The following is a 22,782-nucleotide window of genomic DNA, read 5'->3' as shown; positions in this document are numbered from 1 at the left end:
AAGCTATAATGCGAAAGGTTTTCAATCATGGTTGAAAATGCACCAGAAATTTAAGAGAAAAGGAAGAAATATATAGCAATCAAAGTGGGAATAGATATTGACACTTGAGATGCCGTTTGGACGACAGTTTTGTTCGTTGTAAATCCTGGTAACCTAAAGAACTTACTTTTTTATCTTACGATCCATGCTCTTTGCGTTTTTGAAACATTCATTATAACTTTTGAAGTGCCATATTTCTTTCCTATAAAAAGTATTTCTGCACGCTATAGGAGAGCGACCATCTGGAAACTTTGATTTAAGTGACGGGATTATTTTAAACTTTTTTTTACGATTAACAGTTAAAATTTGTCAAGTTTTACGCCTAGCGGTTTAATTATATGGCCGTTTTACGACTAACGGCTATCCAGCAACCCATGGAGACACTCCACCACCCTAAACTGGTGTCAAGCATAATTTTGTTTTCGCAGATAAAAACATTTTTTAAAATCGTAAAACATATTTCAGCGGAATACTGTTGTCTTTTGTTGACGTATTGTTTCATCCAAGATCAATTTTTTACACAGTTCTGCAAAAGAGAATAATTCGAAAACAAAATAAAATTTGACTGTCTCATCCATTGGGAGGACACGCTGATACAATTTTGGGACTTTTTCACAATCATAAACAAAAAAAATTTAAATATGGCAACTTAGAAAATCATATAGGTTCTGCAAGCAATTTTAGAGTTTAAATGCTTCAGAATTCTATTTACATATTTTTTGTCTCTTGTAAAGGAGTTGTGTAAAGCTCATTAATCATTAAGCAGCAATCACAGTCTTCAAACAACTTCATGTCTATTCACGCTCAACCAAAAAGCAGCTGTTAGATTAGTGAAATGATTAAGAAGACTTGACTTGATAAACTTAGAGTTTTCGCAGTTCTAAGTCAAAAGTGATTTATAGAAATAAGTTATAGCGAAGGAAATACAAGACATGTTCATTAGCGCTTCTAATGGGTGATATTATCGTCCCAAATTAAACCCTTGTGATAACTGACTCAAATATCGATGGCTACGGCTTATTTTGATGTTGGGACAACATGCCGCTTATCAAGCCGTAAATGAAACAGTGTCAGTCTGTGGTCGCCAGGAAACAAGAACTAAATCAAAGTTGGAGCCGTGAACTATTTAAGTTTGTCTTTTCCATCTTACTGAAAAATTTCTCGTTTGAGAAGAACGAAGATATCGAAAAATAACAGACTTGAGATACCTTTGTCTTTTGCAAGAATTACAATGTACAGTTTCATTTATATGACATCTCTTCGCAAAAAATTTATATATACAAAATAAAGTCTTCATCTCAGGGTAAATCGTTAATTTTTAATCCCGAAAGTCGCCGTTATCTTCCTCTGACGAGTTAGTAGGATCAGTAGTTTAGATTGAAAAAAAGTCGGTTTAAGGTTATTTCCCACCTTCGCGGGTGTCCTTCCGACTTCCGACGAAAAAATTCGTATCCGCGCTAGTTTCACTAAAATCCAGCAAACTACAAATCAGAAGAAAGCCTAATTACTGCAGTGTGGAAGGAAGTGTTAGGAGCCGGTAAGGTGTTAAGCGACTGAGGGTTCTTCTGTTAAATTTATCAGTTATCGGATACGGCAACAAAAGCTAATATATTCTATAAATTCGTTCAAAGTGGTAGTATTCCCGCCAAATTAAATGCGAGATTTTAGCTCATAAAGGTTCGTAAACAATTGGCGCCACGCCTGGGAATTATCTCGCCTCCTGAAACCGCAAACTAATGGAACAACGGAAGAACGGAACCTCCACCTTTCCTTTCCGTAATGATACTCAAAGTCACGACTATATATGAAGGAAACTCGAAATTCTTTCAACTGATATATATATAAAGGGAATAACAGACATTGGAACAGAGCTAGAAAAAATATAATGCAATAAATAAAATATTTAGCTGTACTGTCTTAAATATTCAAAAGGCGTGAATTTGAACTTTGCATATCTTGTATCCACCTCGTTTCCTATCCAAGCAATGAGATACCCTCTTTAGTAGAGACTTTCAATAATTTTGTTCAGGAGAGAAATCAACAGCAAGATAATTATTATATTGGTATAATCTAACCGACAGAAAAACACTACAATCCTACAAACTCAACTACTTCATTAAATAACGAGTGGTATTCGACTCCTAAAGGCAGTACAGTACTTATGCTCGATAAACTGACTTCAGCCCATCTCATATCTTAACACACCACTGAGCGAAACTCACAGTTTTCTTCAACGTTTCTTTTCGGCAACGATCTTCCAATGCAGCTTTCTCACACAGTATAGCTTTCTTAACAGTCAGCCACTCCCGAAAACAACAGCTACAAAACTGAGAAGCTTACAAAAGAATTAGTAGTATTACGCATACTAACAACTATGTGACTTGATTAAATATTCTAGAAAGTTCTGTGGTACGCATGTCAGCATGACTGAGCAGTCTGGAGACTTTTAGAAGCCTATATTTACAACAATCAATTACTTATAACACTGTTTAGTTCAGATTCTAACTTGTGCTAAATTTCAATGGGAAACACAACGTCTTGTTTAATTATTCAATTCTAATTTCTCCTGTATTTGAATAGTTTTCACTTTACGTTTTAGAGTTATCTTCAATTTCATTTTAAAGCTGTGCCATTGTCGAGGTTTTGAACACAGAAAACGGTTAGCATCACAAAATAGGTGGAACTCTGGGAGAAAGAATGATTAATCAGCAAGTCCCAAACAGATTCTTTGGTCAGATTCTCTGAGCGATATAAATCCATATTCTGTTGATCAATGTAGGAAAATAAAACTTTAAGAGCCCCTTCTCAGCATACTTGATATACTGAATCCCTGTGACTTTGAAGAATATCAATAAGGTCAAGTTCAGTTCTTTAAAATACCTCACAAAGCACAGCGGGTGAGTTGGAGCCTTTGATAATTACATCTACAAAACAGTATTGTTTACCCAAATAACGTTTCGTCTAAATTATTAATATGCCACTGACACAGATCCATGTCCAACTAGCAGGTTTCAAACGCTGAAGTGGGAGAATTAAATAATATAAATCCATCTCGATCATCGATACGCAAGTCGACCAAGTTACCGAGATGTTTGCAACGATACAACTTTCCACTTTCGTGACTTGGAGATGAGTCAAAATATTGAGATATTCATTCAAATTTACCATCTTTTTTATTCTGTTTACACCTTCCATGCAGTTTGTTTATTTATACTTATCATTTTAATGATACTCTTGACAAGATGCGGGTACCATCCTTCTCCCACGAAAAAATTTTGGAAGGAACTGGAGTGCTCGTAAATTTAGAGTTCCTAGTTGTCAGTAGAAAACGGCGGGGAAATAACACGGTGACATGATGCAAGTAAGGGAAGCGGGGTCTAGAGTAAGAGTGCGTTAAAAAGTGTTAACAGCTTATTATTTCGTGGAAAGAATGAACCATCAACAAATTGTTCTTAAATTCACTAATCTGTCCTGCCTTAAAAGGTAACTGACGGCTAAAAGGTCACTTTTTCGGAAAACCGTCTAAGTTCCTCAAGTATCACATTGAATAGATACAAGGTGCTTGGAATACCTCTTTGTGCCTTTATTCGTTGGGAAACTGTCCTAAATGCAGCTTGGTGAGTCATCCGCCGTAAAAGCTTCGATTTTGATCATGTGACCTTATAGGTCACACGTGTGAATATTAAGCAAAGCAAATAGGGCGGATAGTAGTTCGAGTGAGTGCAGTGCTATTTAGGGGTCTGATTATTTGGATTTTGATGCCTAGATGGAAAGTGAACATAAGGGAAGGATTTATGAACCTGTTGGTGAAATCAGACCCTGGCAGTTTGAACCGCCAGGGCGAATCTAAAATAGAGCGCGAGAGTCAGAAGAGGAGCCGCAGCCGTCTCATTCAAGAAAGCGAGATGGCGAGTGCATTTGCGCTTGTTACAAAAGTATCTGAAAATCAGTCGCTTATTAAATTTAGGAGCGATCAAATCTAGAAAACCAAATGTGCAGACTCTTGAATACCATGGGAACGAAGTGTTTTTATGCTACACAAAATATAAACATACACGCTTTTGGATGTGAATTGAATGGATTGTACACGTTTCCACGGGATTGAACCGGTTTTAAGTTTTCCTGTGTTGAATTTGGCGAACGATTAAAGATTTGTCGGTTTTTACTTAAAATCAAGATGCAGCAAAAGAATAGCATTCGCACATGTAGAATTGAACATAATTTATTGTTTACTTGTGGTCTTTGCACCTTGTTTATGACCTTGAGTTTGTGATAGTTACAGAGCTGATAACTGTTCCTCTAAGTGAAACCAATCATACAAATTGTGCTCTCTATTTTTTCTATTCAAAATCGTGTGTCTGTTATTAGTCACTTCCATTGGAAGTTAATTAAACTTAGGCACACGAATGTGCTATATATGCGGATCAATGTTGGTTGTATTCATCAACCTGGAGAACTCTCAGCTAGAGACGAAACGCGTTGAAAGCAATAAACAAGAAGTTACAACAGCAAGAAGTCTTCCTCTGTGATGAACACTAGTCTCCGTTAAAAAGAATTAAAAGAAGGATAAATCTTGTACATTTCCGGAACGTGAAAGAAGAGTTTCATTCACGAAACCAGATGACGAACTCTCATAATACGCAACAATACTTCGCGCGTAGTCACGGTCACTCTAGAACCGATGGGCCTGAGGTCACAATGATATACACCGGACTGTCGGGAAAGAAATAGGTGATACTTAACTTGATTATTCTGTGATCAAATATTAATTAGAAATTGACATTTGTAGCGCAATGAAGTTAGATTTCGTGACATTAGATTTCACAATGATGTAGACAAAGTCCGAGTATATTTACGATATAAAATGATGTAACTGGATGCATTTTCTTAGGCTAAATAAAGTGAAAGAACGTGCGATTTTGTAATAGGCACTTAGATTAGATACATTACGATGGGTACTTTTCCTGTACATGTGATTAATGTAAAAATACTGCCTTACGCAAGGATAGTAGGAAAATCTATGTATCTCTCGATGATCGTTGTGTTACGACCGTTGATGTGAGAATTGTATATCCAATAGATTATTGGTTTGGATTAAATCGTGTTGTTACATCGGAAGATAAAGTTCTCTTGATTTGTTTGAACCATCGGGCGGGGTTATAAGAATTCCGCAACAGACATAATCTAAAGTCAAAGACTTTGTTGGCATGGATTAAAAAATATTTCTTTAAGTATAGGACTCGATAATGGTTTAGAGGAAAAATTAACAGCTGTTTGGAATGGCGTGTATCTGTGGCTCTGAATACAGACATGCGATCCGTCGTGTTTCGATTATTTAACCTTTGTTATTTTATTTCTCACTTAGTATTTCATAGTCTTTAAATATACTCTTAAATAGAATCTTATTTTTTTCCGTTCGTAAATTTCGGCAGCAGTTGGACAGTGAGGGCGAGGTTGTTACTTTCAGGCCTTGACATGACGCTTTTCGTTGCCTTACATACGTGTGACGTATTCCATCAAGACTGGAAAGAAACTATACACATTACTACCTAAGACATCAGCAGAATAGTATGGACTTTTTTGATTAAAAGGTAGGAAAAATTTGGAATCATCAGGAAAAAACAATTCTCAAGTTGTCGATTTATGTCTCTTGAGTACTGGATCTTGAAGGATGTCGAAAGAACATGATAAATAAGGACGAAAATAAATATACAACAAAGCGTAGTTGACAAATATGATTTACCTACAACTTCCATCGCGCTAAGATACCTTGTATTATGCTTACGTGAGAACATTATTTACAATCGACTATACTGCAAAACTGGTGCAAATAGGTCGTCAAACAAGTATTTCTGTCTAACAGTGTTTAAGTCCTCGGTGTTTTACGACTGACATCATTTTAACCTCATTGCTTAATTTAACAAAAAACAGTGGCACTACAATGGAACTTGAACTTCGTTCAGCGCAATGTTGTCTTAAATCATAGCAGAGCTCGTAACGTGCGCAGTGTAGCCCCATAATTATGGCGGAGCTCGCAGCTCGCGCAGCGTAGCTCCATTATTATACGAAATAATAGTAACCCATCAAGCCGAAAAATTTGGACTTGAGGCCGCACGACCCACCGTACAAAGTGCTACTTTTAGCATGCGCGGCCAGCTGCATTACGGGCACTATCTTAGCCATTACGTAATGGATGGGCGAGGGAGGAGGTAATGCGCAAGCGCAATTGCGCGCGTAACTTGGATACCCTATTAGTGTGCGCCAATAGACACCGGCAGATAACAATGAAGTGCGCATACTTAAGTGCCGAGCTTAAGGGCAGTGTACCGAGGGCACACGGATAAGCATTACACGAGATATACAACCCACGTTTTGAGCGCGAAATCAAACTGGTGAGATTGTAGTTGAACAGTAATTCTCAGTATTTTGCAATTTCTAATCAACTCGCAAAACAAGAATACCAGCAGAACTAAAGCTTTGTCAACTGGAGGAAATTGTAATAATTCAAGTTCGTGGAGAGAGGGTTTTGAGTGAAAATAGCCTGGAAAGAAAGAGACAAAGCGACCAAAGAAAGCAAGAAGTAAAAGGCGTGAAGCGAGTCAAGTAAAACGCGCAAGAAAGTTGGAAAGAACGTCAAAGTAAGCAGAATACGGTGAGACGAACGCGAAAGAGAACAAGAAAAGGCATAAGTAAAAAGGCGAATATCTAGCGAGGAGAAAATGCGAGAGGGAAATACAAAGACGCTCCAGAAAACAGACTGAAAAGAGGTCATCAACATAGAGAAGCGAACTACGAAGGATCCGACAAAGAAGAGGGGGTAAGTCGTGTCTTCTCTGGGTTTTCTCTTACGCTAAGGACCAGAAAAATTCCAGCCCTTTTTTACCAATCGTCGATTAATACTAGCTTCACTATATGTATATGATTCAAATCACGTTTCGGTAAAACAGTGACTTTGGCATTCATCGCTGTAAAACCTCGCGCCGGTTCATCGCTAGAATAACATTTCAAAGTTTTCTTATTCTTCAAGTTATTTCTTGTCCTATCGTTTGGAATGTTTAATACAGTCGTGGTGTTAAGAGAAAAGAAATTATCTAACGGATTTTGTTTTGCCTAGAAAGTTTTCAAATAGGAACGAACGGCGTAAGCAAGTCTCTAAAATTGATAGTCATCACATTTTGAAGGAAGCGTCCGAGGTCAGTGATCGTGTAATTAAACGGGTTCCTGGCAATTTGAGTTTACGAAATCGCTGGTAAGCACACGGTTAGCGTAAATAATTCTTGATTACAGCTTTTGAATTCAAGTGCAGTTTTTTAGAGTCCGTTTTCGTAACCTACCTGGATATTTTCTGTTTAATTCATTGAGTTACAATCTCGGAATTTCATATGTGATTATGAAAGATAAATTCGTATCGGCACCATAATTTCGGGAAGTAACATATTTAACCATTTATAGCAAAGTTTCATTTAACATAGAATGTTTCAAGAACTTTCTTCTATTTATTATATCTGGAGTACAATCAAAGGAAACAGGTTCTTAAAAAAATTATAACTTTTGATTCAGGTAATTATCTGAATATGTGAGTAACCTTTGATGTTTTCACATGTAACAGGATGATCAAGCTGACGTCAGCCTCAAAGAGCAGTAAACTCGACCGTAACAATGAGGTGAAATGTCAGTCCCCATGCAGGAACCTTACAAATGACCTTTACAGTCATATGCTATGAGATAACTTTAGAAAAATGCATTTGTGTCGGTAGAACTATTGTAAGTACAGTACCACCTAGTGACAAAAATTAATGATTTCCTTTCGGTATGAATGTTTGGGAGAAGTTATGGTGGTAATTGACTCTCTTTTTGCTAAGATGCATAGGGTTTGATGATTGTAATGTATGTTTTTTTAGCTTTCAAACTTTCAACTTTGTATTAATTGTGACTGTTTACCATATCTATTTCTCAGTACCTTAAACCCTCTAAAGTTGAAGCAGGTGAGTCAATAACCCGAACTTCTTTATTTGGAATCGTGTGATTATACAATTTTGCTGTGTAAGTTACCACAATGTAATATGCAATATTATTATTTAGACTGCATTAAATACTCTTAATGAAGCCTTCATTAATGCATGGTGTTTTTTACTCATTTGCACATACTCAAACTAAACATTGATGTAAGGAATTGGTCACCAGATTGCGAGTTGGGTGGGAATCTGGAAAAGCAAGGATCCTCTTTTAATTAGGACTGAAATAAATGGGCCCCTCCCTTTTAATTATTGTTTTAACTTTGACCTGTGTCCTCCCCTTTAATGTTTAGGGCACATAGATGAAGAGAACATTTTTTGTATTTTGATGCATGAGATTTAAATTAATTGGCATCCACATAATGCACAAAGGAAAAATGTAAATGTCTTAGCTTCTAGGTTAAAAAATTGAAATAAGAGAGTTATGCAGACCATATCTTACTTTTTATCCTCCTCTGGATATTTACTCACAACAACAAATAACATAGTCACTAGCACTTTCATTCACTTTCAGTATCCTCCTAGCTTGTGGAAAGATGACAATGTCAGAATTTTTCAAACGAAGAATGAAAAGCATGCCCTCTAACCACGGAGAGTTCTTTTGTGTATTATCAGTACATACCTGCTCTATTTTATACATGGAGGTTATTGTTTCAGGTAAGCTAACCTTAGAGATTAGTTCTGAGATTTCTTGAACTTGTCATTGTATGAATGTTTGACTCAATTATACTTGGTCAACCTAAATTGAAAAAATAGTATCTTAAAATTTAATTCATGGCAGGCGTAAACTACAGGTTTGTAGGAAATCTGCATGCGTGTGTGTTTTTAACATATAAAACTGAGATTATGAGTACTTCGAATGACTTTATAACTTGCCATCCAGGTACGGGCAGGTATTTCAAAACAATTTTCTTAATTTTTTCATCAGCACACATTTCTTCTTCTTAGAATCTTGTTTATCTGGCCAATACTGAATTCTAATTTTTCAACCAATTTTTATATTCTTTTGAAAATTCCTGGATCTCTTTGCATCTGTTATTATTCATGTACTTAAAATAATTTAATGAAATCTTGCAGATGTATGGCACATTATTTTTCCTCTGATCTTTCTAATATTTTATTATGTGTTAGGATTGGTTGAGGCTATAAAAGTATAGTCGAGCCCATACGCTTCTGGTGTATTGTCTGACTAACTCGCTGTTCTCACGTTTGCACCCTTCAATCGACCGCTAATGTCTTTAAACGCGAAGTAGTTTGCCGTCGTTTCTTTCGATTTTGGCTCAGTTTCCCAAATCGAAATTATCATTCACGCTAAATAGAATATAAGTTCAACTGATGCTGATACTTCATTTGAAGGAGAAAACATTCCCTATCTTTGAAAATTTGCTCAAAACATCAAGAACATCAACGAAGGTACTCAATTTTTCCCACCCCCCGGACTGGCCCCTAAATTCCCTTCAAGAAACTCTTCTACGGCTAGTACCAACGAAGGGTTGGAAAATGAACTAACTAGAGCTCCGCTTTAGGCTTGGCTAAATGTATATCTTAGCTAATTCGTGCCTCGTGCAGGGTAGCTGTAGCTTTTTTCTCTTTGTCTTTTTTAATTTTTTTTTAAAACTAAGGTGAAACCGACTCCACATTTAACATATTCAAGAGGAAAATCATACTTTTTTTCTGTATATGAGTACTAGCCGACTAAACTGATTGGGTATGAATGGTCTCAGCTGGGTACAGAACATCTTAGGGCAAAATATCTCCGGGCACGAAATGGCTGGTAATCTCACCGTTACAAAAAAGAAACATATTGTATCAGGTAGAATCATGATTCACGATGGTTTCGGAATAGAAATAACATTTCTAAAAGTGACAATCGTACAATTGAAAAGTGTCATACTAATCATAACGCACTCGCTCTTCTATGAGGAGAAAATTGTTTAAACAGAAAATCCGCGCAATGATTTTCGGAATCGGTTTCAAACAGATCACAGCCTTCAGGAAAGAGACATCTTTACAGACACCTTCGTTTTTGATTAAGAAAAAAGATTATACTTATACGCATGTTTTCGGTCGAACGGGCTTTGCAATAGAGACAAAAAGCTTTACATATTGAAAAAGATATCTTACACTGCAATAGTTGGAATTTTGCTTCTCAACTTTATCAGGTTTTTAAAAGATCTGTTCACAAGCGTCACCTGTTGTTACTTTGTCATTGAAGAAAAACTACAAGTTATTTAAGTGTTGATCGCCGAGCTGAACTAAAAAAGTGCCTGGAGAATACGTACAATCCGCGCTCTTTGATTTAAAAAGAAGAACATTTTTTGATCAGTTTTCTTTTGTAACCACTAAGATTGTAACAATTCTTTTTTTTTTCTCTGAAGAGTGTTCTAGGAGAAATGCACATATATCAAAAACGAAAAATGATTAGGTTGATTCCTCAAAAACTTCTTATGAGCACATTGCCTTCAGAATCTCTGGTTACCAGTCCTTTCTTTCTCACGGTGGATTCGCAGCCAGTTAGAACCATTCGCGCCCAGTCAGCTGAGTTATAACGTACCCATGCTAATAAAACCCGTTTACCCATACTAAAAAACACTTTTTTTAAGAGTACGTTTGAAGAAATATCTGTTTCTGTTAAATAGCAATATTACAAGCTTTAAATGAGATTTATTTACATATTAGCGTTCACTGGATACGAATGGTCTGAGTTTTGATAAGAATCCACAGAAAACTAAACGACTGGACAGCTTGCATCTCTGTTGTAAATCTGAACAAAACTTCGTAAACGTCTGTATCTTGCCAAAGCGTCCTCTTCTTCCACCGGTTCCAAATCCAGCTGGATAAGGACGTAAAAAGAAATTAGGTATGCTACTAAAGAGGTACAAAAACCAATGAAAATGTAAATTACATAAAAATGTTAAAAAAAAATTTGAGTCAGTCAAGCAGTGATTCCTCCTGTCTATTTGCCTGTTTTTCTGTTTTTTTTTAGACAGATGTGCCCTCCCTCACAATCCAAACATTCTTACGTTCACAAGTTTGTCCATTTCCAAAAGTTCTAGTTTTGCAGGCACAGTGATAAGAACCTTGGGTGTTATCACAAACGGCGTTGGTATCACACAAAGATGGAGAAGCGGTGCACTCGTTAATATCTGTAAAAAAAGGAAGATGTCAGGTACCGCTTTTTTCCAAGACTGTCTAAGAATTATCAATAAGGGCTCACTTCCTCAAAGGAAGGTGAATTTTATTTTGCCTCCTTTTATGAAAAATTCTGTAACTTTCAAAGGAAAACGTTTTCTAGCCGACTTTCTATCACCTTAGAGAAACAAAAGGAATGGGAAAAAATTTATTATGGAGTACTCGTCCCTTACCTTTCCAGCAACGGTAGCGATTTGCAACACCGCAGTCTTTCAGACCAAGTTTATCTCAGTAATAATTACTGACCCCGCAAAATCCTATGGTGCTCCCTCTGCATTATGTTGGCGATTTCAGTCTAAGAGGGTAATTAGGTCTCGAGTACGGTCCGAGTTTCCAAGGAAAATGGAGGTGGTCCTTTTTGTTGGCGAGAAAATTATCTTGTTCGGGTACCACAGTTTTAGTGCAACCATGTGGCAGAACTTCGCCTTAGAGAGTGGTTTGTCAAATGCCCCTCAAATCCTGCCTTTCTTGTGATTTTCTATATTACATTTCCTAACGTTTCTCTCCTCACTGGTCTATTGTAATACCACATCTCTCCTCTCGGTTTGGGCAAAGCACGCAAATAAAATGCGTCATTACTAATTGTTCAGACACGTAACACAAATAGTTCTTCCGTAGCTCGACTGGACAGCATTCTGCATTAGTTTAATTTTTATATGCACAAACAACTTCTTCTTCTTTTTGACACGAAAATGGCACAAACCGTTGTTGGTTTTACTAATATCCTCCAAGTACTGCAAGAATTCACACCCCGATTCGAAATGACTCAATGCAATGTGTTTTATACTATGCAAATATTGTTCACATTGACGTTAACATTATTTCAAGAACACCATTATCACCTGTAGGTGATATACATAGATTATCATGCACAAAGATGAAAAAAAAAAAAGATGTTGCAATTTCTTCCTTTAAAAGGGAATTCATGCTAATTTTATTGTTTGCAGACCAACAATTGACAAGGAAGCGCCCGAAATCGCGAATATAATGCAGAGGGTGCACAATAGATTTTATGGGGGTCAGCCTAATATATCTTATAACGCTGACTGCTTCAGTAATGATCTATTAATTGTTGCTTTAATTATATAATCATGTTGTCTGACCTATCCGCTTTTTAGTGTGGTCATGAGGGCGACTGTTATGTCGTGTAGAAAACCCACACACACCGACCAGTACCTCGCCTATGATTCGTACCACCCACAATCTGTCAAGCGGTATTGTCAAGTGTCTACATGATCGAGCCAAACGGATCATCAACAAGCCATCCGGAACAACCCAGGAGAAAAAACATCCATCCACAGTTCTCGTCGCCAACGGCTACCCTCCGTCCTTCTTACAGAAAGTGACCAAAACCAGGAACTCAACACCCGAAAGGGAAACAGCAGAATTCAAATCTACCGTAGTGCTGCCATACATTAAAAGAGTCTCAGAACCCCTCCGCCGCCACCTACAGCAACAAGGAATATGCACCGTCTTTAAATCCGACACCACACTAAGATCCCGGCTGGTCAGACCAAAAGATCCCGCAGACCCAAACAAGCAAGATGGCGTAGTTTTCAAGACACCATGCACATGCGGCAAAGTCTACATCAGGGAGACAGGACGACCCATGCAGGAGAAATGAACGAGCAGACAGGGATATACGACTCGCACGCACTCAGAATTCTGCGGTCTCAGAACATGCCAACGGCATGCCGCTTTGGAACGAAACCAAATTTATTGACTAAGAAAGCCATTGGTACACAAGGAAAGTGAAAGAGGGAATTTACATAAGACTCAACCCAAACAAAATAAACAGAGACAACGGAACTGAAATACCGGAAGCGTGCACGTGGATTCCTACAATGAGGAAACATCTAAACCAACGACGCACGAAAAACCAGCGAACGCCTGAGAAAATCATGGTACATGGAAACAATAGCCGGATCGAAATGCACCAATTACAACAGACCACCATGATACATAATGCCGTGCCACAACCAGTCGACCCCATCGCCTGAAGAAGACTTGCAGTAAGCAGTCGAGACGTTGTGTTCCATATCAAGTGAATTTTGTCGTGAGACAAAAGAACAAACACAATATCAGGACGACTGTTGTCGGCCGTAGTGACTGACTTTGCAATCACATGAGCCAAAGAGATCATCAAAAATAACTGAAGAGTAATGGTCAGTCGAGTCAAGACGAAAGCGGTAAATCATTGTAAACCTATTTGTCAGTTTAGCTGTGATGGTATTGGCTGTAAGACTCAAGGCGCGGGATGGTTTCAGACAAACCCCTCTGTACGGCAAACTCGTTGTAATTGTAGGAGTTGCACAGTTTTGGCTTATGAGATAATTTTGATTTAAAGTTTACGTAGAGAATAAAATATTTCGTCATCATTTAGTGATATCAATCAAGCCACTGATTCTTAGCTGACGCGACAGAGAAAAATTGAACACAGAGCGAAAAAGACAACAGTCATAGGAATGAATGAATGAAGAGATGCCACTAATCCGAGAAAAAATTGTAAGGGAAGCTGCAGAGTAATAGTGTTTTACATGACAAGGGAAAAATCATTGTTGCTGATTGAGATTGCCAGGTGGACCCCTGATCCCCAGAAAAACCTGTCAAATAACGTTACTCTTAGATCTCGTTATGCATTTTTCGGCATTGCGGTGTTTGCACAAGCGACTTTCCTCTTGCTTCAGTTGTGAGTATTCTCAGGGCACTCATTAATGTCTGAAATGAGACCAACATATACCGTACCGCCATGATCGTCTTCGCTAATGTTGAGGCGGAATGTGGAAGGGGGGGAAAGACAATATAAAACTTTGAAATAACAGTAAGAATTGAGAGCTGAGAATTTTCACCCAAAAAAGAACGCAGAAAAGACGGTAATGACATGGTGATCCATTGTCAGCTAAAGAAAATGATACAAATAAAATTAAAATTGGGACTATCAATAGCATGTGTCCACCACGGAGAGCGAAATCAAATAAATACGCCACGTCTGATACTCTAAGAACTGGAAGGTCTGTTAACAAAAAAATCACCTTTGGTGCAGGTAGCTGTGTGGGTTTTACAGTTGCGAGTATTTTCAAAATACTCATCAATGTCTGAAATGAGATCAACACACCATGACGTCGTGATCGTCTTTGTTTATATTGGTGGGGCGGTGGGGGGGGGGGGGTTGAATGAAAAAATTCGAAATGACAGCAGGACCTGATGATACAGTTCATTTATAGTATATGTATGATCTTGATGTTAAAAGGTAATTTTGAATTCTACTAAAAACTACGAAATCCTTTGGGCTGGTTTATTACCGTAAAAACAAGAACACCAGGCCTTTGTTTGACTCGCTTTTGAGATGGGGAAACATTTATAGTGGCCCGAAGAAATTCCATTACCTGTGCAATCTTGTCCATCCCCACTGAATCCAGGTTTACAAACGCACTTGAAAGATCCCTCTGAACTTTCACAAATAGCATTATTATTGCTACAGTTACAGGTAATGTTGGCATATTCTTCGATGTCTGAATTACAGAATGACAATGAATAAAGATACAAGTTAAAGATATCTCTTCATTTCCTCGAATGGCGTTGTCCTTGTTTTATTTATGGGTATTTCCAGCATATTCGAGGAAAGAAAGAGAGGGCGATTCGAGGGAGAAAGGCTTTTATATGTGTTATAAAAAAATACAACATTGCGAGTTCATCCATTTTTGATGGTATAGGAAAATTAAAATCAGGAATCTGGGGCCTGCTACCTAGAATAATGAGAATTTCAGATACCCTGCCTTTGTTGCTTTCTCCTGATATGCTAAACCATCGTGCCATAAACTAATTCAGTAAGCATATTTCTAAACCTTCAATTACATCGGCATTCTCGTTACAATTGTGGGAATTTAGAGCACACTCATCGATGTCTAAAATAATGTACCCATGATCGTTATCATCATTACCAAGGAGGGGAGAGTGGGGCAGAGGGCAAAACCGACTTTATTGCGTGTTATTCCAGTTCTACAGGAAGAAAAATATGTGATTATCAAATGACAAATCATATGATTAGATGGATGATAACTTAGATGTGATAATCGGAGTACATTATGATTATAATTATACAACGTGTGTTTTTACCAGAGGTCAATTAGGACAAGGCACTCCGCTCTAAGTAATGTTCATTACCTTTGCAATTATGTATATCCCCGCTGAATCCATGTTTACAAATGCACTTGAATGATCCTTCGGTATTTAAGGATATGACGTTTTCACTGCTGCACTTGTGGGTATTTGTTTCACACTCGTTGATGTCTAAAATATAATCAATAGACCTCTGATCAAGATACTGAAAAACAGAGGTTGCGGTAAGGTGAGGAAGGAGATATGATGTGTTACGCTATTTGTCAGCATTGGCGAGTGAAGAAGCAAGTGAGAAATAAAATGAGGGGCTGCCGAGAGGAAAAATTTTCGCCCACTTTTTCCGGCACTGAATGTCTAGCCTGGGGTGAGTCTGCAACTTCAAAGAGACGGGATGGTCTCTAATAAAGAAAGAGGCATCCAAAACCTGAGGAAGGTGGCTTGAATTCTTTGCTGTTCATCGTAAACAAGACGCTTAACCAAAGTTGAGAAAAAGAGCATGAAAATTGGACTTGTGCTCCCATCCTTCTTTTCACCCACGATGGGTCATATTTAGTATGTGTCATAAGTACGACTGATTCTGAATCTTGAACCTTCTGAAGAAATAGACCACTGTGATAAAATCAAAAATTCGTTTCTATTACGCAAGTGTTACCTTTTTCACAATCGTGGCCGGTGAATCCAGACGCACATAAACATCGATATCGTTTTCTTGTAAACCCCGACTGGCGGGTGCCGTTGTTCTGGCATGAAGCTTGAGCGCAAAAAGTCTTCAACAGAAAGAAATAAATAATCTGGTGTTTTCCAGACATGAATAAAAAGAGTGCCCCTGGCCGAGCATACATAACAGGAGGTTTGCAATTCTCCTCAGTAGGTACCCGTCTACCATATCCGAGTGGTTTCAAAACTCTCAAGATTCATTTTTAGTTCCATTCCGATTGAGACACAATTTTTGAAGCTCAAGATGAATAGTAAATATGCTATATAATACTTGCTAAAAAAGAAAAAAAAAACCTTGAGCTCTGTCAATCCACGAAAATACCTTTGGAGTCAACGGTTTTTTTCATTCCCAAACGCTGTTAGAATTATTGCTATCAAGAAGGAAACTGAGCTTTCTGACTTCAAATGAGGCTTTGAGACTTTTGAAACTCTTCTTTAGCACATTATTTACAATACTATATATTAAGTATTGTTTGAGTTGACAAGTACCAAAACTGTTTTTGAATTACAGAAATCAAACAGTTTTCAGAATTTCAAATTCCAAACACAAAGCCACACATTCTGGTTATGAATTCTAGTAAAAGAAAAACCATTCCAGCATGCTGAATCAATCACGCGGGTGTCGTAAATGCAGGGAATTCGTTCGTTTTCCGCTTCTAAGCAGAAAACTCAGCACTTCTTTGAATTAAGCTTTGGTCTCTAAATATTTATTGATCGTTTTCGCCTTGCCTTTTAGCGATAGTTTTCTGGTATTAAGCGATTACCGTGAATACCCGACTCAATTATACTAACAATTTATCTATCCGCTATGTTATAAAATAATTGGTTCGTGCTCTTAGCGAGTAAATGTCGTGTTATGGATCCACAAGGGAAGTTTAGAGAACACTCGAGAAGCTAAAATTGCAATTGGCTTTACCTCAAGCATCTCATTTCTTTCATGCTCTGCAAACTTCGTTCGTGCATCCATTTCATTCCATTTTCACGCGCTAAGCACAAACCATGCTTAATTTTACATTGCGATCTTTATTTTGTTTTGTTCTGTTTTGTTTTTCCATCATTCATATCAATTAGCCACCCGTCGAGTGAGAAGTTTTAATATGCCTGCTTATTCGCAGTCAGTTCTCCGTTTGCATTATTGAAAACATAACTGCTTTCCCTGCATTTCAATGATATAACTTACTCATCAGGCTTCAAATATCGCACAATACAAAACACAGGAGGAGTGCTATAACGAGGAAAATGAGTATCGAATTCAGAGTTCTAAAATGCTACAAGACAAACGTTTTGGTCTATTTTTAACACATATCTGGATTATATTTTCAAGGTGGAAAACATTTCTCTACAAAAGTTGTCTTAAATAAAAAAATTAAAATATATATATATATATATATATATATATATATATGTGTGTGTGTGTGTGTGTGTGTGTGTGTGTGTGTGTGTGTGTGTGTCAACTAAATATGAAACCAGCGAATAGTTATGTACTCAAAGAAAGATTCTTATTCCACAAGAGAATGTAGAAATAAGGGAATAAAAAACATTTCATTTCCAAACAGTTAATACATCGATTTTTCTTTCCTTGAGTGCACGGCTTTTCATAACGATAGGATCCTTATAGCAAAAATCTTGTCATTAATTTTAGATGACCTTAATAGAACTTTAGTTTATTTTTATATGAATGTTTCAAAAGAATACAAGACTATAAGCAGCGAAAAATATGATTAGTTACGAAATTGAGTGAGAGGATTGTTCACTCATAACTTAAAATACTTTGCCGCCAAAATACGTTCACATGTAGTGAAAAAGAATCGAGAATATTTTTGAGCGAATGAAAGGCAGAAACGCATTGATTTGATTTGTTACTTTAGGCCCCTACATGTATAAGCGAGAATTTAAGTATTTCAGTCCTTGAGAATTCGCGTTCCCTTTTTCTAATTTAGTAAATTGTATGGCTGAAAATTTTAAAGGAGAAATATAAAAGTTTCTTATCCACAAATGAAAGATTTGAAACCTACCATCTAGGCAGGATAGAACTTGTCCGTGGGAGAGGACCACAGAGGTGAAGAGCAAGTGGAGAAAAACTCCCATGTTCTCAAAATCCAGCGGGAAAGAAATCCTTTCGATATTTTGTAGCTGTCGAGAAAATCGAGAAGCTTAACAGCAGTTTTTGACTGCGATGTACCAGCAGTTTACCGCTAAACTTCCTAGAAATATGATAGCCAATCACATTCTGATATATGAAAGATGTCTAACAGCCCATCACAGAGACGCTATTAGATTAAATGATGTGTACTAAAATAGACAACTTTGTTAGTTTTCTCCTCACGCAGTTATTTCCATCTTTCACTCGCTATTCTAAGGGATCCTTTTTGTATACGTTTCAATAATTATAAGCAGCATCAAAAGAAAAAAAAAATGTAGACAAACTCAGTAAAAATGCAAGCCCACGAAAAAAAAGCCTACAAATCTGTTTTCTTAAGATTTCAAGTTTCTAACTCTGTGGTATTCTGACCAAGTTTTCAAGGAGACTTTAAGGCACGTTTTTAGAAAACATGGCTTCACTGAAGGGAACTCTGTGGTTCAGTGCTGCTCTCGCTAAGAGAGTGCCTCTCGAATTCCCGTCGGGAAAAAGTTTCCCTTTACTTTTTTGGACATAAAAAAACAGTTTAAGACATATGTCTCTGAAATAGTTTAGTTGCTCTCGAATTCTCTTTTTTTTTTGCTTCGTTATAAGCTAAAATTGATTTTTGGCTAAACCCCTGAGACTGCAATAATATAGCTCACGGAATTCTCTCTCTGGCTTCAGTTGCAGGATTTTTTCAGTCAGAGTATAAATAAAATATGGAAACTTTACATGAAATCTTATTCATACCAGCACGATCAGAGTTTCGAATATAATTTGCTTACCAAAAGTCCAACAATGTGTACGAAAGAATTCTTAATATGTAGTCGTAAATCGGGCTGGAAAAACATATCAGTGGAAAGTTTCTACACCAATTGGTCACTGATAGCCACTAGCTTTCATCTACCAACATCTTGAAAACAATGCAAATAAATGCGTTTCCTCCGATGCGCTATTGTCAGAGTTCATTTGCAAAATTCTGAAAATCAACGAAGACATGTTTTTGACCGTTTTAACTTCTTTCATTTACCTCCTACATAAAGGGTTTTAAGTTTTAAAACAACTGGAAGCGAAAAGATCCTCAGTTTTCCTGAATCGTCGCATAAACTTTATCACTCGTAACGTTTGCATGACTTACTAAGTAGGCGGTCATGAACAAGCGCCTCTTCGATAAGTTTCATCGTATCAGGTTACAAACCAAACACATAGTGGAGAAGTTCAAAATTAGCCGATAGAATTTGGTATTCTCGTCGTTATAGAGATAATGCGTCGCTAAAACGGCACGCAAATATGTTAAAATATGTTACAGTGTGTTTTAGTAAACAACACGTATACACTCCGCAAGGTTATTCTTCCTTTTTTAATCGATTTAAACTTTAACAGAAAATCTCCCAGGTTTTACATATAGTTAGTATAAATCAGTCAATCAAACAGTTCTTTGAAAAGCTACCTGAGGGGCCTAAAGGTGTGAATTGGGAAGTGATTTTACTTTTTACTTCTTTTTTCCTGTGTAAAAGGATTTGAGATGATAAGATTTGAAGTCTGAAACAAAAATGAAAACAGGAACTAGACTGGAATTTAGATGAACTGCAGCAATTACTGCTATGACTTCTGTTTTCTGCAATACAAAGAGTGTGTTTAAGAAAACCAAATACAATAGTCAACTAGTTTAGAACTCAGCCCAGCCATTCATTAATTTGCACAGCACCGTCATCGTTTATGTTCCCACCAGACAAACCTGAACAGTCTTCACCACTGCAGTACGAGCCCCCTCCACCTCCGGCTTGGTGCTTATGAGTACCACTGCCTCCCCCAGAGTATCCACCACCTCCGCCTGATGCCCCATTATCTTCTGAACCACCTCCCCCACCTCCAAACCCACCAACTGCTCCTGGTGCAGGGCCCCCATTATTACTGCTATTCATATTTCCGGCTTCACCTCCGATCCAGCCTTGGGCACGTGATCCACCTCTTTCCCCATGGGAGGAGCTTAGTCGGGTACAACCTTGACCAAACCAACCTGCACCTACTCCTCCATGGTAGCTAGCGCCCTCGCTGTTGCATTCACCTGGCTGCCCATCTGTACCTCCATTACGAACTTGTGACGAATCTTTCCCTTCACTACTGGTGCCGGTTGATCCCGCCTGACCATCCACACCATTATATCCACCCGACGCACCCCCTCCTCCTCCGGCAGCCAGCAACAAAACATCATCTGTAGTGTAAACAAAACTTCCTCCCCCTCCTCCAGTGCCAGCATTGTCTTCCACGGACACTCCTAGTTGAGCTGCTGTTTTTTTTGTGCTTTGTCCTCCTCTTACTTCAACCGAATCCCCTCCTCTTTGTCCCACCACAATATTTAACACTGTTCCATTATTCAGTCTGAACTTGCCTTCTCTAAACGCTCCCTTCCCACCATAATATGTTCCTGGATAGTCTCCATAATCGTATGAATGTGTTCCTCCCTGAGCGCCCCAGGCTTTGATGAGATAGCGGGCGGTCCGTGGGACAGTGAACGTCTGTATAATGCCAAAGGATCCTCTTCTCCCATCGGCCGTAAAATTAACTTCGGTATGAAAAAGGTTAAAAGAATTAGATTGTGCAATTAATGCAATATCTGTTGAACATAAGCCACTATAACATCTATGAAAAATATAAATTCAATGTACATTTGGAAAGGAAAAAATATTTACGCCTGAAATGTCCTATGAACATGGAATTTTAGGGGAAATTGCGCGGCCTTTATCTTGACTTAGTTGTTTTTTTCCCCCTGTATATTATCACCTTCAATAGAACAACGAAACGAGAGAGCTGCACACTTGACAAACACTACTGAGGATAGGGTCAACACCAGGAAATTAAATTGGAAGATGTCTAGGATTTATTTTCCGCCATATCGCTGACACGCAAAATAAACTCTTTGCAGTAAGTTAAAATTAAATATAAAGTTAAAGAATATCAAATCGAAAGAAAACAGTGCAAAGATTCCAGAACATTTGCATCGAACTTTTAAATTTAAATGAAGAATAAATTGTTGACGCGAAACAATTTCAGTTCTAATGAAGTAATAATCGAATAAAGCTCAGAGAAATAACTCCCTGCAACGACACAATTGCTTTATGAGAACTGTACGTTTTCTGATAAAGTTTCTTCCCACCTTAGCCGGTATATCATTCCAATAACATATAACGTTTCTTGATGTTGGGAATTAAAGGATGGCATAAACAATGAGTACATCTTGCTTAGTAGGATGCAAACGAGTCAAGAGTTATCAAATCCTACTTTGAAAAACTTAGATTCTTATAAATATGCAATTATTGCTGTCATCTATCATCGTACATGGATTAAGGTATGAAATATATAGATAGGATAAAAGATGGGATTGAAAAAAATCTGCCATGTGGCGCTTATTCGTGGGTGACGCGACTTAGGTTGATTTTAGTTTCCTGCTGTTAGATTAACAGCCGACCATCTGCTCTGTAAGGGCTGTCACAACATTAGCTGCTTCATAAATAGTTTCCAAGGAACAAATCTTAAACATTCTAGAACAATTCTAGCTTTTCTTTGACATAGTAGCAATCTTTTCCAGGTGATTCCACCACCAAACGATCAGACTTACGTTCAGCAACAAAAAAAGTATTGCACCTGACAGAAAAACTGACAGTTAGCTTTTATGCTAGGACAATAAGTGTTATTGTAAATCCATTCTGTTTAACTGCTTTACACTACCTTCGCTTTTCATGTCACAATGAGCCAACAGAGGAGTGCCAGGTTTGATGAAATTCAGCCAGTATTTTCCGCTGACCGCTTGTCCACCTTCGCTTGCCTTGATTTCCTTGCACGAGTCTGCAGACAGCTCGGGAATGGCTCCGAGGATAGCTAGAAAATAAGAAAACGAGAAAGGGAAGAAAAAATGCGAAATCTTCCCCTCCAAGACAATAAGCCAAATCATTTTGCCTCAACGCTCACCTCTCTTCATGTCTCGTCTGAAGTAATATCTCTCAGAGTTGGGTACAAAATCTTCAGGCTTGGCTTCCTTTGTACGGTTATTCAGCTCACACTTGTCTTGGGTGAACACATAGTTAAAGCTTTGGCATCTGACGTCACGATAACACTCCCGCAAACACACTACACCGAATGCCGCTCCAGTGATTGTTTTAAAAATGTGTTTTTGAAGCATCTTACCAAAGATGGAGACTTCACGTGTATCACAGTGGTACTGAGTAACAACTGAGTGAAACAATACCAACATGAAGAGGAGAACTGGTAAATAAAAGAACTCTTGGACTCCCATTGTTGTTAATCTCACCTGAAGTGAAATCCTAAAGTTTGAGAACACAGTGATACAAATATGTAGACTCCCTGAAAAACAGGGAGTACGACAACTGCAGAGCCACTAACTGTTTGGCTGTTTTTCAAGCAGTATGACATATTGCGCACATGCATGAGCAATATGTCATGCATACGACAAATTTAAAGTTTGATGTGAGAAAGCAAGCGTGAGATATGGCACAAGTCGATAAGACACGGAAACTAAAATAGTCCCATTGAGCGTTCGTCTATGGCTTAATCAAAAGT

The 22,782-nt window shown here is 37.8% G+C and overlaps 1 protein-coding gene and 1 pseudogene across 2 annotated transcripts in view; one reads left to right on the top strand and one right to left on the bottom strand.

Moving 5' to 3' along the window:
* LOC113684457 (uncharacterized) overlaps positions 1-22,498 on the bottom strand; it is a 31,981-nt gene extending 9,483 nt beyond the window's left edge. The window contains exons 1-3 of one of the 2 annotated variants that reach the window (XM_089204248.1): positions 22,174-22,498; positions 21,934-22,083; positions 11,078-11,200 (exon numbers count right to left, since the gene is read on the bottom strand). In XM_089204248.1, the coding sequence (XP_089060374.1) occupies positions 11,078-11,200; positions 21,934-22,083; positions 22,174-22,498 (598 nt within the window). Of the gene's footprint in view, positions 1-2,261; positions 2,770-11,077; positions 11,201-21,933; positions 22,084-22,173 lie in introns of those variants that run through there. The other variant, XM_089204254.1, reaches the window with a different exon arrangement.
* Positions 11,048-13,246, top strand: LOC149052474 (uncharacterized; annotated as a pseudogene).
* Positions 22,499-22,782: the final 284 nt, after the last annotated feature.

The sequence above is a fragment of the Pocillopora damicornis genome, chromosome 1, assembly GCF_964200805.1.
Source record: "Pocillopora damicornis chromosome 1, jaPocDami1.2, whole genome shotgun sequence".
NCBI lineage: Eukaryota > Metazoa > Cnidaria > Anthozoa > Scleractinia > Pocilloporidae > Pocillopora > Pocillopora damicornis.
This window is presented reverse-complemented; position numbering and strand designations above follow the sequence as displayed.